At 54.3% G+C, this 16,462-nt stretch overlaps 1 protein-coding gene across 1 annotated transcript; it reads left to right on the forward strand.

The window, feature by feature from the left end:
* Positions 1 to 6: 6 nt before the first annotated feature.
* On the forward strand, positions 7 to 16,423 carry TFIP11 (tuftelin interacting protein 11). Its single transcript, XM_070385935.1, has 13 exons — positions 7 to 134; positions 1,721 to 1,938; positions 7,641 to 7,794; positions 8,086 to 8,242; positions 9,564 to 9,691; positions 10,042 to 10,194; positions 11,587 to 12,114; positions 12,232 to 12,338; positions 13,176 to 13,344; positions 13,663 to 13,906; positions 14,238 to 14,380; positions 14,725 to 14,890; positions 16,016 to 16,423. Exons 2-13 carry the CDS (start codon positions 1,730 to 1,732, stop codon positions 16,369 to 16,371), a joined length of 2,514 nt encoding a protein of 837 aa, XP_070242036.1. The 5' UTR covers positions 7 to 134; positions 1,721 to 1,729; the 3' UTR covers positions 16,372 to 16,423.
* Positions 16,424 to 16,462: the final 39 nt, after the last annotated feature.

Consider the following 16,462-nt stretch of genomic DNA (forward strand, 5'->3'; position numbering starts at 1 on the left):
GCCATGGCAACGAGCGCGTCATATCCGCTGACGTGATGTCATTTCTGGTGCGCCGCACCCGCGTTCCGGCGCCTTAGTGGCGCGTTTCTCGCACCGAGTGGGGCGCTGAGTTCGGTCCGCTGAGCCGGAGAGAGGTGAGCTGGGCCCGGGAGTGGACGGACAGGGGACGCGGGGGAGTCTGTGCCAGTAGGAGGGGGGCTCTGGCTCGCGGAAGCGGGCCTCGGCCTCGCCGGTCGCTCTTCCCCTTTCCAGACAGCGCGGCCGCAGCGGGGAGGGAGCGGGGCCGCTCGGGGTCTCCGGGCCGACTTGGACACCGATCCTCCACCGCGGGGCCTGGACGGCGCGGCAGGGAGACGCCGAGCCCTGGCTGCAGTTCCACCTGGTTTCCAGCCTCACCAGCCGTGGAACCTAGGGAAGTTAATTTCTCAGCCTCGCTTTACTTAAGTCTGAAGTTCGAAGGCGCTAGCAGTATCTCCCTCGTAGAGGTGTCTTGATGCCTATGTTAGATTATCGGCCTGAAGCGTCCCGCAAGGGCTTACTTAGCACCTCCTGGGGGCTCTGTAACTCGTGACAGCTCCGTGCTTTTTACCATGCCCTGTGCCCGAGGAGGCAGCGGTGATCGGCGACTGGGACACCCCGCCTCCTCTGAGAGTATTTCCCCCCTTTTTTGCGCGTGTATGACGTTGGGACCGGCAGGACCCAACCATTGCACCAGTGAGTTGAGAAGAGTAAGTAGGGAAAACTTTCCCACAGAGCTGACCAGAGTTTGAACTCGCCTTAGAAGTGTTGCGAGTTGGCCGTCCCTGAAGTCTGCTTTTGGCAGCTGCTAGACGGAGGTCCCAGCGCTGTCATGCATGTAATGCATTGCGTTGTGGTGCCCCATGCTTGGCACTTGGTCTGCGTTTAATATTCATGCATTGAGTACCAGGTAGAGCGGGGATTTGAACTCGGGCTGTGTGATTTCAGCACCTGCTTTCACCATCACTTTGCTCCATGCTAATCCAGTAATAGGAGGGGCCATAGACCTAATCCTGGGACTAGCGTAACAAGCGGTTACTGTGAGCTAAGTGTCTTGAAAGAGCCATCTCATTGATTCTGCCTCACAAGCCTTCTCTAAGGTTGGTACTGTAGTTAATCCACTTAAGAGACAGCTGAATCTCATCACCCAGCTCCCCTGAGTTGATGGCTGCACTCGGGTTCACAGACGTGTGCTGTTTTAAGGTCGTATTCATAATCAAAAGAGGTTCCTGTCTGGGGAGGAAAACCTGAGGGTCATATTTAAGTGTTTTCTAAGAAAAAGAAATCACTTTGCTCAGCTGTTACAAGTCCAGATGAAACTCTTCACTCAGCAATAGAAAAAAATAACATCCAGGAAGATGTTTGCCTCATTTGTGAGGCAGCCATCCGTAGAATAACATCCTTAAGCTTTTTTTGCATTGTTTGTGTGTATGTGAGTGTGGGTGATGTTTGACAACATTGAGAAGGAAGTGTGTGCTTAACCACATGGACTGTTGGGACTGGTCTTTTTGATTCTGTTTTGGTACCTGTTTTCTAACATACGTTTTTAGCGTCTGCTTTATTGAATTGTACCAGTGACTTCACTGGATTTCAGTTTAGGGGAAGCTGTGAGGGCAGCAGGGAGTGGCAGCTGACAGGGCAGCCTGCTGCTGCCGCCCCCAGGACTTGTCACAGACTGTGCCTTTTCCCTGCCTCCCTTCAGTGACGGGCCATGTCGCTGTCCCACCTGTACCGGGACGGGGAAGGCCACATGGACGATGACGAGGACGAGCGGGAGAACTTCGAGATCACCGACTGGGATCTCCAGAATGAATTCAACCCCAACCGGCAGCGCCACTGGCAGACCAAGGAAGAGGCCACCTACGGAGTGTGGGCAGAGCGAGACTCGGATGAGGAGAGGCCCAGCTTTGGAGGCAAACGGTATGGCTGGCGCGGACCGCTTTCCCCAGGCGTTGGGGAGCTACCCCGCTAAGTACGCTTCTCTCCTGGCCTCCCCGAGCCCCTTAGCTGCAACCTCAGCCAGGGAACCCAGTTCCTCCTTCGGACAGAGCGCTGCTCTCTCACTGACCGATCATGAGTGAGCGATCATGTATCCAAAGCCTTGTGCTGCAGCCCCAGTCCTTCCCTTCCAGGAGCCCAGACCCCGGAGGGTGGAGGCAGGCTCACAAATGGAAGTTTGTAACTGACGTAGGACCGGAGGGGGGTACTTTTCCTTGTGTTTGACCTGTTCTGGGAGGTCAGGGAAGATTGAGTGGTGGGGGGCAGGAGGGAGCAGAGCGCCTTGATGGGAGGAGCAGGGCGTCCAGGAGGGTGTGAGCGGTCTTGTGGGGAGACGGGGGAGAGGGAGAGGAGGGGACTGTGGTCTGTGCAGACGGGGTGAGACATGGCGTGGGGAGTATGTGTGCAGAGGACCCTGTGAAGCCACAGTGGAAGCGGGGCATGTGAGGAGGCCCGGGCGGTGTCCGAGGAGACGTGGTGGAGACTGGGCCGGGAGGGCGGCCGCAGGCTGGGGGTTCAGGCTGAAAGCCGTCTCCCCCTTGGTGTGAAGTCGTGTGTGGGAGCTGCGGCGTGCTTGAGCAGAGTGTGTAGCAGACTGAGGTTTGTCTGCGTGTCCCCACCTGAAGCCTGGATTCTCCAGCCCGTTGAGACCGTACGTTTTTCACAAAAGAGACTGGGGAGAAAGAGCGGAGATCCGTTCAGGCTCTTTTCATCTGGCAAGAAATGTTAACAGTGGACAGTATGGATCACAGGGCAGGAATGTACAATCGTAAGATAGTAACAGCAGCCAGGACCTGCGGGTTCCTCACAGGCATGGTCTCACTGACCTTCTGAGAGAGGCACCAGGTGTAAAACGGGGTAAGTTTCACAGATTAGGGAACAGCGGCGAGTCACGCAGCTGAGCTGTGAGAATCGGGGTCTGTCCGATCTGGAGTTGGGCTCTCATATGGCATCTCTTAGGGGAAAATTCCTCTGTGGATCTTACTGCCACAGGGATGTTTATTTACTAGGTCAGTCATTTTAGAAAGCATCACCTTATGTTGCAGTATTCCCGGGCTTTTTCACTGGATTCTTTTCGCTCTTCCTTTAACCACACAATACAGAACTGTCAGCTCCAGTTTATACAAAGGGGAGCTGTGATTAAGACTTGCTGTAAGTACTGTTCTTGAAGCGATCGGATAAAATTAGTACTTTCCATCTCACACAGTTAATTTCTTAGCTATTTTAGTTTTCATAAATACATTTAATGAACACAAGCTTTTCTAAGAATGATTGATAAAATTGGTAATATACTTTCCATTCATATAATCTCCCTTAAATGTATTATATTTATGATTTTGATTTATGAAAGTGTCTTTTCTTATTTGATTTTTATACTTGAAATAGTGTCCAAAACAAATTTTTTGCAGGGGGGGTGGGGGCGGAGAGTATTGTTTACTTAAATGTTGTGTTTCATGTGTAGAGCAAAGCGAGTCAGTTATATGCATGTGCTTCTATTTATAAATATACACATATACATACATGGAGAGACGCTCTTTTTCAGACACCTTTCCTATATAGGCTGTTACACAATGTTGAGTAAGTTCTCTGTGCTACACGGTAGGCCCTTGGCTGTTTCATACGCGTGTGTGTGTGTTAACCCTGATCTCTCTAACTTATCTCTTCCCCCACATTTTCCCTTTGGCAGCCATAGTTTGATTGCGAGATCTGTGAGTCTGTCCCTGTCTTGGAAACAAGTTCATTTGTGTGATTTTAAAAGTTAGATTCCGCAGATGAGTGACACCACGCGTTTGTCTTTCTCTGTCACGGTCACTTAGTGACGTGGTCGCGAGGCCCGTGTGTGCTGCTGCGGGTGGCACTGTTTCATCACTTTGATGACCAAGCAATACTGCCTCGTGTGTGATTGTGCCACCCCCGTATCCGTTCATCCGCTGATGGACATTTAGGCCGCTTCCGCGTCCTGGCCGTGGTAGATGGTGCTGTACTGGGTACTGGCGTGCCTGTGTCTTTCTTTTTCAGTATTTATTTGGCTGCCTTGGGTCTAGCTCCGTAGTTGTGGTGTGAGGACTGACTTGCCTTGCATCTTGTGGGATTTAAGTTTCCGCAGCTAAGGATCACACCTGCGTCCCGTGCATCACAAGGCTGACTGTTAACCACGGGACCACCCGGGAGGTCGTGGGGTGCACGTATCTTTTCAAGTCATGGTTTCCCACGATGTGTACCCAGCAGTGGTATTGCTGGATCGAACGGTGGCTCTGCTTTTAGTCTTCTAGGGCACCTCATCCCGTCTCCACAGTGGCGGCACCAGCAGTGCAGGAGGGCTCCCCTTTCCTCCCCGCCCTCTGTAGCGTTTGTTGTTTGTAGAATTTTTGATGATGGCCATTCTGATTGGTGTGAGGTGATACTTACTGAAGTTTTGATTTGCATTTCTCTTACTAGCAGTGTCGGGCTTCTTTTCAGTTGCCTCTTGGCCAGCTGTGTGTCTTTGGGAAAATGTCTATTTAGGGCTCCTGCCCCTTTTGTGATTGGGTTTTTTAAAAAAATATTGAGCTGCCTGAGCTATTTGTAGATTTTGGAGATTAATCCCTTGTTGGTCGCATCTTTTGCAAATATTTTCTCCCAGTTTGTGAGTTGTCTTTTCATTTTGTTTATGGTTTCCTTTGCTGTGCAAAAGCTTTTGAGATTAATTGGGTCCCATTTGTTTATCTTTGTTTTTATTTCCATTACTCCTAAGAGCCGATTGTTGAGTTTTAAGCTTTGAAGCTGGAGCTTTAAGCCAACCTTTTCACTCCTCTTTCACCTTCATTCACCTTCATCGAGAGGCTCTTCAGTTCCTCTTCACTTTCTGCCATAAGGGTGGTGTCAGCTGCATATCTGAGGTTATTGATACTTCTTCCGGCAATCTTGATTCCAGCTTGTGCTTCATCCAGCCTGGCATTTTGCATGATGTGCTCTGCACAAAAGTTAAATAAGCAGGGTGACAATATACAGCCTTGACATAGTCCTTTCCCAGTTTGGAACCAGTCCACTGTTCCATGTCCAGTTCTAACTGTTGCTTATTGTCCTGTGTACGGATTTCTCAGGAGGCAGGTTGGGTGGTCTGGTATTCCTGTCTCTTAAGAATTTTCCAGAGTTTGTTGTGATCCACAACAAAGGATTTAGTGTAATGAATAATGTTGAAGTAGATGTTTTTTTCTGGAACTCTCTTGCTTTTTTTATAATCTAGCAGATGTCGGCAATTTGATCTCTGGTTCCTCTGCCTTTTCTAAATCCAGCTTGACTATCTGGAAGTTCACGGTTCACCTGTTGCTGAAGCCTGGCTTTGAGAATTTTGAGCATTACTTTGCTATCATGTGAAATGAGAGCAATTGTGTGGTAGTTTGAGCATTCTTTGGCATTGCCTTTCTTTGGAATTGGAATGAAAACCGACCTTTTCCAGTCCTATGGCCACTGCTAAGTTTTCCAAATTTGTTGGCATATTGAGTGCGGCACTTTAACAGCATCGTCTTTTAGCATTTGAAATAACTCAACTGGAATTCCATCACCTCCACTAACTTTGCTCGTAGTGATGCTTTCTAAGGCCCACTTGGTTTTGCATTCCAGGATGTCTGGCTCTAGGTGAGTGATCACACCATCATGATTATCTGGGTCATTAAGATCTTTTTTGTATAGTTTTTCTGTGTATTTTTGTCACCTCTTCTTAATATCTTCTGCTTCCGTTAGGTCCATACCATTTCTGTCCTTTATTGTGGCCATCTTTGCACAAAAATTTCCCTTGGTATCTCTAATTTTCTTGAAGAGATCTCTAGTCTTTCCCATTCTGTTGTTTTCCTCTATTTCTTTTGCATTGTTCACTTAGGAAGGCTATCTTATCTCTCCTTGCTATTTTTGGAACTCTGCGTTCAGATGGGTATGTCTTTCCTTTTCTCCTTTGCCTTTTGCTTGTCTTTTCTCAGCTATTTGTAAGCCCTCCTCAGACATCGATTTTGTCTTTTTGCATTTCTTTTTCTTGGGGATGGTCTTGATCACTGCCTCCTGTTTAGCGTTACGAACCTCCATCCATAGTTCTTGAGGCTATTGGAGATCTAATAGATCTAATTAGATCTATGGCAATCTGTGGCAATCCATAGATCTAATTAGATCTGTGGCAATCCATAGATCTAATCCATGGAGATTAGATTTTCAGATCTAATCCTTTGAATCTTTGTCACTTCCACTGTATAATCATTAAGGGATTTGATTTAGGTCATACTGAATGATTTTCCCTACTTACTTCAATTTAAGTCTGAATTTTGTAATGTGTTCCTCAGCTCCTGGTCTTGTTTTTGCTAACTGTATACAGCTTCTCCATCTTCAGCTGCAAAGAATATAATCCATCTGATTTTGGTTTTGACCATTTGGTGATGTCCATGTGTAGAGTCGTCTCTTGTGTTGTTGAAAACGGATGTTTGCTATGACCAGTGTATTCTCTTGGCAGAATTCTGTTAGCCTTTGCCCTGCTTCATTTTGTACTCCAAGGCCAAACTTGGCTGCTACTCTGGGTGTCTCTTGTCTTCCTACTTTTACATTCCAGTCCCCTATGATGAAAAGGACATCTTTTTTTTGGTGTTAGTTCTAGAAGTCTTATAGATCATCATAGAACTGTTCTTCAACTTCAGCTTCTTCAGCATTACTGGTCGAGGCATAGACTTGGATAATGTGATATTGAATGGTTTGCTTTGGAAACGAACAGAGGTCGTTGTCACTTTAGAGGTTGTACGCAAGTACTGCATTTCGGACTCCTTTGTTGACTATGATGGCTACTTCATTTCTTTTAAGGGATTCCTGCCCACAGTAGTAGATATTAATGGTCATCTGAATTAAATACACCCATTCCAGTCCATTTTAGTTCATTGATTCCTGAAATGTCAGTGTTCACTCTTGCTATCTCCTGTTTGACGACTTCTGATTTATGTTTATTATCATCAGTTATTATGATTACTGATGTTTGAATGTGTTCCTCCATTTTACTAGTAATATTAACAGGCTTTATTTCTTAAACCTTTCCTGCCTTAACTGAATTTACCAAGTTATTGTTTTTTAATATTAACTCTTGGCCACACTGGGTCTCTGTCGTGTGGGCTTTCTCTAGCTGAGACGGGGCTGCTCTCTAGTTGCCAGGCATCGGCTTCCCATCCTGGTGGCTTCGTTAGTTGTGGAGCATGGGCTAGAAGGCACATGGGCTTAGTTGCCCATGGCGTGTGGGATCTTCCCAGACCAGAGACTGAACCTCTGTCCCCTGTGTGGGCAGGCCGATTCTTAACCACTGGACCACCAGGTAAGTCCTCAAGTTATAATTTTTTTTTTTTTTAATGTATTAAATGAGGGGTGGACAGTCACATCATACTTAGAATTTTTAGTCAACTCTATGCTGTCATTGGTAAGCCTGAAGTCACAGAGTTGAGACATCAGGTCAAAGTGTCGAATGTGATTACAGGGGAGCCGGGTCTGGGGCACTGATGATAGGAGTCAGCGCTGCTCTTTTAAAATGGATCCCACAAGGTCTGCTCTAAGGAGCTCTCGGGCCAATGACGTTGGCCTGAGAGAGTTCTTACAGACCCCCTGGACCTTCTGTTTGCCCGCAGGGCCCGCGACTACTCAGCCCCTGTCAACTTCATCAGCGCGGGGCTCAAGAAAGGGGCAGCAGAGGAGGCGGAGCTGGAGGACTCCGATGATGAAGAGAAACCCGTGAAGCAGGATGAATTTCCTAAGGATTTCGGACCGAAGAAATTAAAAACGGTAGCATCCTTATTGAAGGGCTGTGACCTTAGTAATGTCCCCAGAAGGTCGCTGTGGCCCTGGCATCTGCTGGGGGGCGGGGGCTTTCTGCTGGAGGCCGGTCGTGTGGGCCTCTCCCTGTGGGAGCAGGTTTCCCGCGGGGTGGCTGTACCAGGCAGTCTTGGCTCTGTCCGGAGACATCACTGGTGTCCTTGTGGTTTATAGGATACTTCTCACAGTGCTCTGTGACTGCCCGGCCATGGTCCCATCAGCCAAGCTTGCTTGCTTAGGTTTTTCCTTCTTTGTTTTCAGGGTGGCAATTTTAAGCCCAGCCAGAAGGGTTTTGCAGGAGGAACCAAGTCTTTCATGGATTTCGGCAGCTGGGAAAGACACACAAAAGGAATCGGACAGAAGCTTCTTCAGAAAATGGGCTACGTGCCTGGAAGGGGCCTAGGGAAGAACGCTCAAGGTGTGGTGCCCTGCCCGTGGGCGCTCCGGGTGGGCAGGCAGGGGCAGGGAGGGGCGCGCTCTGCCTTTTCTCTGCTTTGTTGCTTTTCTGCCAGCGTGTGACAGTGGTGCTCTAAGCTCCGCACTTTATCAAAACTCAAGTTACATAAAATGCCGTATTTCAGCATGAGGGAGTGGTCGGGCTTAATACAGCCTGATGGGCTGAAAACAAGCTTTTTTCTGGCCTGCCCAGTGTTTCTAAAAAGTCAGATCAGTTGCCAGTGTTTAAAAATCAGACAATTTCTCCTAGGTTGTAGATAAGCTACAGTTTAGGAGATTGGCAGGGATTGGGTTAGCTGACAACTCCTGCCCCTGTCAGCCCCCACAGCTTCCTTATTCTGGAAGCGGTCTCCACACCACAGCCCCTTCTCCTTGTTCCTGTTACTGTCCCTGGGCTCTGCTCACAAAGGGGCAGGATAGGTAACTTAGCTGCATGAAACATCCATGGACCTGAGTGAAGATTGGACAGGTGGCCTGGAATGAGAGTGAAGGCTGTTCTATTTGGGAGCTCAACAGTACGAGCTGGAAAGGGTGTGGTGGGAAGTTCGGGGTGGGGGCAGTTCTTCACAGAAATGCTGTAGTCCTGTTTGTAAATTTTTTAAAAAGAAAATGCATTTATTTCCAAGGTGCATAGTATGAGCAAAGCAAGCATAGGAGATAGGAACTACCAATATGAAATATTATGCGAATGTAATACACGAGTGATGAGTGATTGTCGCTCAGTTGTGTCTGACTCTGTGACCCCATGGACTGTAGCCACCAGGCTCCTTTGTCTCTGGAATTCTCCAGGCAAGCATACTGGAGTGGGTTGCCATGCCCTTCTCCAGGGGATCTTCCTGACCCAGGGATCGAACCCTGGTCTCCTGTATTGCAGGCAGATTCTTTACCAGCTGAGCCACCGGGGAAGCGTGTGTATATATACAATACAATAAGAAAACAGATGGAGTTTAAATGGCGGTTCCCCCTCTCTTCAGTCAGAATCAACATATCCTTCCCGTAGTAATCGGCCTCCAGATGAACAGGGTAGGCCAGGGTCAGTTATAAATACTCCCGTCCGCTAAGTAAGTGACCGCGGTGGAAGCGGACCCGCGCTCAGGGCCTGCATGCGCTCCTGTTGGCACACTGCTCTGTGGTATCGGCAGCAGGACCACGTGGGGCGTGCAGGAGCGGCTCCCCTTCCGGGCGGCGTGCTGTCCCGTGGAAGGACCAGGGAGCAGGTCTCCGCGCGTGGCGCACCCACACGATGGCAGTGACCGCAAGTCTGTCTCTCTGAAATTCATCAGGCATCATTAACCCAATCGAAGCCAAGCAGAGGAAGGGCAAAGGTGCGGTGGGGGCGTACGGCTCGGAGCGCACCACCCAGTCCCTGCAGGACTTCCCCGTGGTGGACTCGGAAGAAGAGGCCGAGGAGGTGGGTCGGGAGGTGGCCCGGCTGTCCTGTGCGCCTGTCGGTCGGGGTTGGTCTGTCTGCTCATTTGTTTGCTCAGCCAGCTTCCGGGGGTTCAGGGGTCGAGCTCACACTGTGCACCAGTACGGGCCAGAGGCTGGTGTCCCGCCATCAACAGGGAACACAGTACATGAGTAACCAGTGTGGTCAGAAATGGGGGTGTGGGGACAGGGTCTCTCCTTTGTAGTGGGGAGTGGGTGTCAGGCAGCCTCCTCGGAGGGGTCAGCGTCAGACAGCACCGTCCTCAGCACAGAACCGTGTGGAGGTCTCAGCGGCCCTTTCGTCTTCTGATGGACCCTGTCCCTCTGACTCAGGAATTTCAGAAGGAGCTGAGCCAGTGGAGGAAAGACCCCAGCGGAAGCAAGAAGAAGCCCAAGTATTCTTACAAGACCGTGGAAGAGCTGAAAGCCAAGGGCAGGATTAGCAAGAAGCTCACCGCTCCCCAGAAGGAGCTTTCTCAGGTCAAGGTAGGTGCCCATAGATGCCAGCCCTGGATGGGGGTCTGGGAGACACGCAGTTACCCCACGCAGCAGAGGCGGTCACGGAGCACTGGCTCGTAAGGTTCCTGCGGGCCTTCTGTGCAGGGGGCGGGAGGGTGTGTGCGTGTGCTTTAATCGTGTGTAGCAGCCTCTGTCCATTCCCTGCACTCAGGCTGGTCATCGCCCTCCCCCGCCTTCCCCGACACGACAGGGCTGAACTGACTGACGTTCCCAGCTTTCTGGGGCTGCCAGTCCTGCTGTTCTGTGGCCAGACCTTGAACATCTCTGGGTCCGTCTGGGGCAGGTTGCTTTGCGCGTAAAGCCTTGTCTGTGCTGGGGACAGTTCTTAAGGCGCGATTCCTAGAAGTGGAGTTGCCAGGTTCAAGCACCGGAAGATCTTTCAGTCTCCGACCAGAAGGGGCCCTCCGGGCATCCCGCCGCGCCTCTTATGCTGACTTGATTTTCGGCCCTGGGCATGTGCAGACTGAGAGGCTTTCCCGTCACCGCCCCAGGGGACAGAGGTGACAGGTGTCTGCTGCAGGAGGTCAGTGTGTGTCACAGAACTGAGAGTTCAGTGGGTTCTCCAGGGTCAGGTGTCAGGTCAGCTGGGGACCTGGCAGGGAGTGCGGCGTCCGGGTCGCAGCTGGAGCCTCTGCGGCCATGGGTCTGGGCGGGCCCGAGGGCTGGAGCGGAGGTGAACGTCTTCCTGGGGGTTTCAGTTCAGCGGGTCCCGGGTCGCGGTCGTGGCTCAAGAGACGGCGATACTTCGGTTCAGTACCATCCATTCTCATTCCTCAGTCCCCAGACACCGAAATCACCTCATGTCCTTGGTTGCCTTTGTGGGTTTTGTGTGTTTCACGTTTTTATGCTGAAAAACAGAACAGAGCAACTCTTACTACACGCAGTACGCAGCACCTGTTAGACAACTGCGAAACGGAGGCAAAAGTATTAACGTTATTTCCCATAATGACCAGTTTTCACACCTGTGATGTAGATCTTTTCAGGTCTTTTTGTTGAAATGTGCGTTTTTTACCAAGATATTTTTGACTGTTGTTTTATTGCCTGCTTTAATCGGTACAGCCTCTACTCTTGTATGAAAATAGTTTGATCTCAACAGCATAGTCCCATTCGTATGTCCTCAGTTTTCCGTCTGGTCTGTCCAGAGGCCCCAGGGGAGGGCTTGTCCGTCTGTCCCTGGTGGTCGGGACCAGGGCCTCTGCTGAGCCCTTCCCCAGCTCCGCTGAGCAGTGCTCACAGGCTCCCTCGAGCGTGGCGCCCTCTCCGGGCTTCGGTGCGCGTCCTACAGGGGGGCGTGGGGGAGGGGTGGGGGAGGGGCGGTGGCGCGCGTTCACCCGCGGGCCCCCCCCCCGTCCTCCCCAGGTCATAGACATGACGGGCCGGGAGCAGAAGGTCTACTACAGCTACAGCCAGATCAGCCACAAGCACAGCGTCCCCGACGACGGGCTCCCACCGCAGGCGCAGCCGCCGCCCCCGCCCGGCAAGGAGGCCCGGGCGCCCGGCTTCGCGCTGCCCGAGCTGGAGCACAACCTGCAGCTGCTCATCGAGCTGACGGAGCAGGAGATCATCCGCAACGACCGGCAGCTGCAGTACGAGCGGGACGTGGTGGTGAACTTGACGCATGAGCTGGAGAAGGCGGCGGGCGCGCTGCAGCAGGAGCAGCGGGCCATCGCCAGCCTGAGCGAGGTGCTGGCGCTCGTGGAGGAGTGCGAGCGGCGCCTGCAGCCCGGCTGCAGCGACCCGCTCACCCTGGACGAGTGCGCCCGCGTCTTCCAGACGCTGCGGGACAAGTACTACGAGGAGTACCGGATGTCTGACCGCGTGGACCTGGCCGTGGCCATCGTCTACCCGCTCATGAAGGACTACTTCAAGGAGTGGGACCCCCTCAAGGTGAGCGGGCAGGGAAGACCGCTGCGCAGCCTCTCGCTGGGGGCAGCCCGGGCTCCAGACGGTCTGGAGGGCGAGGGGCCGGCCGGCCGCTCTCAGCCTCCATGTCTTCCTCCTCAGGACTGCACCTACGGCACCGAGACCATCTCCCAGTGGAAGAGCCTCCTGGAGAACGACCAGCTGCTGTCGCACGGCGGGCAGGACCTCTCTGCGGACGCCTTCCACAGGTGCTTCTGGGGGCGGCCGAGGAGCGCTCCTGGCCGAGCGGCGGGGCTCGGCCTGTGTGGGCCCCAGGCACCTGCGGGCGCTGCTCTGGGAACTTAGATTCGCCCACCCACTCGCCCTCCCCTCGTGTGCGCTGAGGATCTGCCTGTCCTCGCTGGGCTCGCCCGGGAGTGAGGCAGGGCCAGTCTCCAGGAAGGGACAAGGTGGGTGGTAACAGGGAGCGGACAGATACAGCCGGGCTGAGGATGGCAAGGGCACCACCTGTGTGCACATGTGTGGGTGCGGGTGGAGGTACAGGTCTCGGGAGGGTGATGCTGAAGCCCAGACCCAAGCGAGGGGTCAGCTCTGCAGGTGGAGGTACAGGTCTCGGGAGGGTGATGCTGAAGCCCAGACCCAAGCGAGGGGTCGGCTCTGCAGGTGGAGGTACAGGTCTCGGGAGGGTGATGCTGAAGTCCAGACCCAAGCGAGGGGTCGGCTCTGCAGTAGAGCCCCAGGTGGGGAAGTGCACGACCCCTTGGGGGCTTGTGAGCCCGCAGCTGCCCTGCCAGGGACGCAGGGACACCCAGGAAACGCCCCGAGGCTGAGTGGGAGCCACGAGAGCTGTGGGCCGGCCGATGGTTTCCTGACGGGAGGGCCCTGCTGTTGGGTGTCCGCAGTCCTGCCCCAGAGGTGGGGGCGGGGGTGGGGGGGGCCCTGGGTAGTGGGACCAGCTGGGTATAACCAGCCCCCGCCCCCCGCCCACCTGCCTGCAGGCTGATCTGGGAGGTCTGGATGCCGTTTGTCCTGGGTAGTGGGACCAGCTGGGTGTAACAACCCCCCCCCTCCCCCCCTGCCCACAGGCTGATCTGGGAGGTCTGGATGCCATTTGTCCGGAGCATCGTGGCGCAGTGGCAGCCGAGGAACTGTGACCCAATGGTGGACTTCCTAGACAGCTGGGCGCCCCTCATCCCCGTGTGGGTGCTGGACAACATCCTGGAGCAGCTCATCTTCCCCAAGCTGCAGAAGGAGGTGGGCCCTCGTGGGGATGGGGGGCCGGGGCTCAGGGAGCAGTTGTCTTCAGTGGCTGTCACGTGAGCTCCAGCCTCGAAGCTGTTCCTCGAAGCCCCCTTTGTAGGGAATTCATATACTTGGTTTCTTCAATGACTTAGAATTGTACCGTTTCCAAGACTTAATACAAACAGTGTAGGTATACTGGTGGGTGAATAACCTTGTCTGGGGGGAATGTAATGGAGACTGTGGCCCCCCACACCCTTGCTCAGCCAGGAGGGCATCGTCTGCCCGCCCCACAGGCTGCATGAACTCAGGCCCCTTGCGCTCCCCCTGCAGGTGGAGAGCTGGAACCCGCTGACAGACACCGTGCCCATCCACTCGTGGGTCCACCCGTGGCTGCCACTCATGCAGGCGCGCCTGGAGCCGCTCTACTCGCCCATCCGCAGCAAGCTGGCCAGCGCCCTGCAGAAGTGGCATCCCAGCGACTCCTCGGCCAAGCTCATCCTCCAGCCCTGGAAAGACGTCTTCACCCCTGGCTCCTGGGAGGCCTTCATGGTCAAGAACATTGTGCCCAAGCTGGGTAAGGAGCCGAGGAAACACACCCGCAGCACAGCCACGTCCACACTTGTCCCCTGAGAGGTGCCCGGAGCCCAAGTGTACCCAGGCCTTTCTGCCTCGTCCGGGTCAGCCTCTGTCTGCCTCCTGAGCTCTGGTTTGGGCCTCTGGTGACAGGGCAGCCACAGGGGTCCTCAAACTTTTGTCCCACTGGATTCTAAACTTAGAGCTAGTTCTGGGTTAGGGAAGGAAACAGTTTTTAAGAATTGTCACGTCAAGAGCTTAAACTCGACCTTTAACAGCAGCTCGAAGGCGGACACAGTGGCTGTACCTGAGAGGCTGGGTTTCTCTTCCAGGGATGTGCCTCGGGGAGCTGGTCATCAACCCCCACCAGCAGCACATGGACGCCTTCTACTGGGTTATCGACTGGGAAGGAATGGTCTCTGTCTCCAGCCTGGTGGGCCTTCTCGAAAAGCACTTCTTCCCCAAGTGGCTGCAGGTGAGCCCCGCATCAGCTTGTGGGGTGCGGGGGGACAGCAGGAGCCACTCAAGCCGGGGACAGCTGGGGTGACTGGGGTCACACAAGAAGGAACTGCACAGGCAGGACCACAGTGCGCTCCCTTTATTGAACGCTTGCCACATGGGGGCCCGAGGGTGGGGGTGGGAGGCCCAGGCGCAGAGTCTACATGCAGGGCCCTTCACTGCCAAGCTGACCCCATTCAGCCCCTGAAACCCTGCAAGCGCCACCAGCTTGCAGACAGGGACCCAGACAAGCAGGTGGACGCTGTGCTCCCGCTCGCCGCCGCGGTGGGCCCTGGCGTCTCACCTGCCTCCTCTGGGCAGGTGCTGTGCTCCTGGCTGAGCAACAGCCCCAATTACGAGGAGATCACCAAGTGGTACCTGGGCTGGAAGTCCATGTTCTCGGACCAAGTGCTGGCGCACCCGTCCGTCAAGGACAAGTTCAACGAGGCTCTCGACATCATGAACAGGGCGGTGTCCTCCAATGTCGGTGAGTGGGGGCCCCGCACTGAGTCAGAGTTCACACCTGGGGCTCCAGGACGCAGACTCGTCTCAGCCCCTCCACGTAGTTACTTAGCCCACAGCTGCCCCCCGTCTCCTGCGGCTGAGAGGAGCGCTGTCCCTGAACGAGGCTCACGTGAGCCAGGTCCACCTCGTCACCGTGCTGGCGGCTCCTCGGTGTGTCCGCCGGGCGGGAGCTGGGTGGCCCCTCTAACCCTTAGGAGTTACCCGTCGTCCCTCCTGTAAACCAGGAGCGAAGCCCCACTTCGGGCCCGGTAAGGACCAGGGCGCCGGCTTAGTGCTTGTGGACCGCGCTCAGTGTAGGTGGTGTCTCCGGTGTCAGGAGGCGGCGGCTGACTGTTCAGTTACCACCTACCCCTGGGTAATACTCAGCTCTCGGGAGGTCCCGCTGCCTGGTGGGTCTGGGGGCCCCGTCAGCCAGTCCCGAGTTAGAGTGCGCTCACCTCGCAAAGCAAAGCCACCAGAGCACCTGGTCTAACCGTCTTTCACAGACAAGGCCACAGAGTGGCAGCTGGGACTGGACTTTCTATTCAGTTCTTTGTGCTTAGCCTATTACAGGATGACACAGACCCTATACTGTGTCTAGTGAGGTGAACGTGTGTCTGACCTCTGCTCACCCAGGCCTCCCCGGGACACTGGTGGGCATCTCTCTTCTCACACCCCAGACCTCCTCCTAGGCCACCCTGACCACGAGCCCCTAGAACTCTCCCCTCTGGACCCCTCAGTTACCACTGGGCATTTGGGGACCCTTCAACATCTGTGTTTCAGCCCCCCAGATATATCTATTGATTGTGTTGGCCTTATGTTTCAGGGATCTGAAAGCTGCCTTTGGGGACATGTGGGGTGAAAGCTCTAGCAAGTGGGGAACAGAGGCTCATTGACCGTCAGGGTTGTTGAGTGTTTAATAACCTCTGGTCATTAGGCATGAACCATAAATTCTTAACGTGGCTGCAGCCAGCTGTCCACCCCCACCCCCCCTACCCCTGCCCAGGTGGTGCCTGGGCCTCTGTGGGTGGGCCCGCCCCGCCCCGCCCCGCCCCGCCCCTGACCCTGACCCTGACCCTGACCCTGACCCCACCCCTGCGCCTCGCAGGTGCCTACATGCAGCCTGGTGCGCGCGAGCACATTGCCTACCTCACGCACACGGAACGGAGGAAGGACTTCCAGTACGAGGCCATGCAGGAGCGGCGCGAGGCTGAGAACATGGCCCAGCGGGGCATCGGCGTGGCCGCCAGTGCCGTGCCCATGAACTTCAAGGACCTCATCGAGACCAAGGCCGAGGAGCACAACATCGTCTTCATGCCGGTCATCGGGAAGCGGCATGAGGGCAAGCAGCTGTACACCTTCGGCCGCATCGTCATCTACATCGACCGCGGCGTGGTGTTCGTGCAGGGTGAGAAGACCTGGGTGCCCACCTCGCTGCAGAGCCTCATCGACATGGCCAAGTAGGCCGCGCGCTTGCCGGGGGCGCGCTGGGGAATAAACAGCATCTTACAGCAGAGCTGACGTCCTCGCTGCTTGGTGAGAGGGCGCCTGCAGT

Source organism: Bos mutus, chromosome 17, assembly GCF_027580195.1.
Source record: "Bos mutus isolate GX-2022 chromosome 17, NWIPB_WYAK_1.1, whole genome shotgun sequence".
Taxonomy (NCBI): domain Eukaryota; kingdom Metazoa; phylum Chordata; class Mammalia; order Artiodactyla; family Bovidae; genus Bos; species Bos mutus.

What these genes read in the sequence shown, in the direction of transcription:
- TFIP11 (XM_070385935.1), top strand. Translation starts at nt 1,730, where the DNA reads ATGTCGCTGTCCCACCTGTACCGGGACGGGGAAGGCCACATGGACGAT. An exon ending in GAACATTGTGCCCAAGCTGG is followed by an intron (nt 13,907 to 14,237) that starts GTAAGGAGCCGA and finishes TTTCTCTTCCAG; the next exon opens with GGATGTGCCTCGGGGAGCTG. An exon ending in TCTTCCCCAAGTGGCTGCAG is followed by an intron (nt 14,381 to 14,724) that starts GTGAGCCCCGCA and finishes TCCTCTGGGCAG; the next exon opens with GTGCTGTGCTCCTGGCTGAG.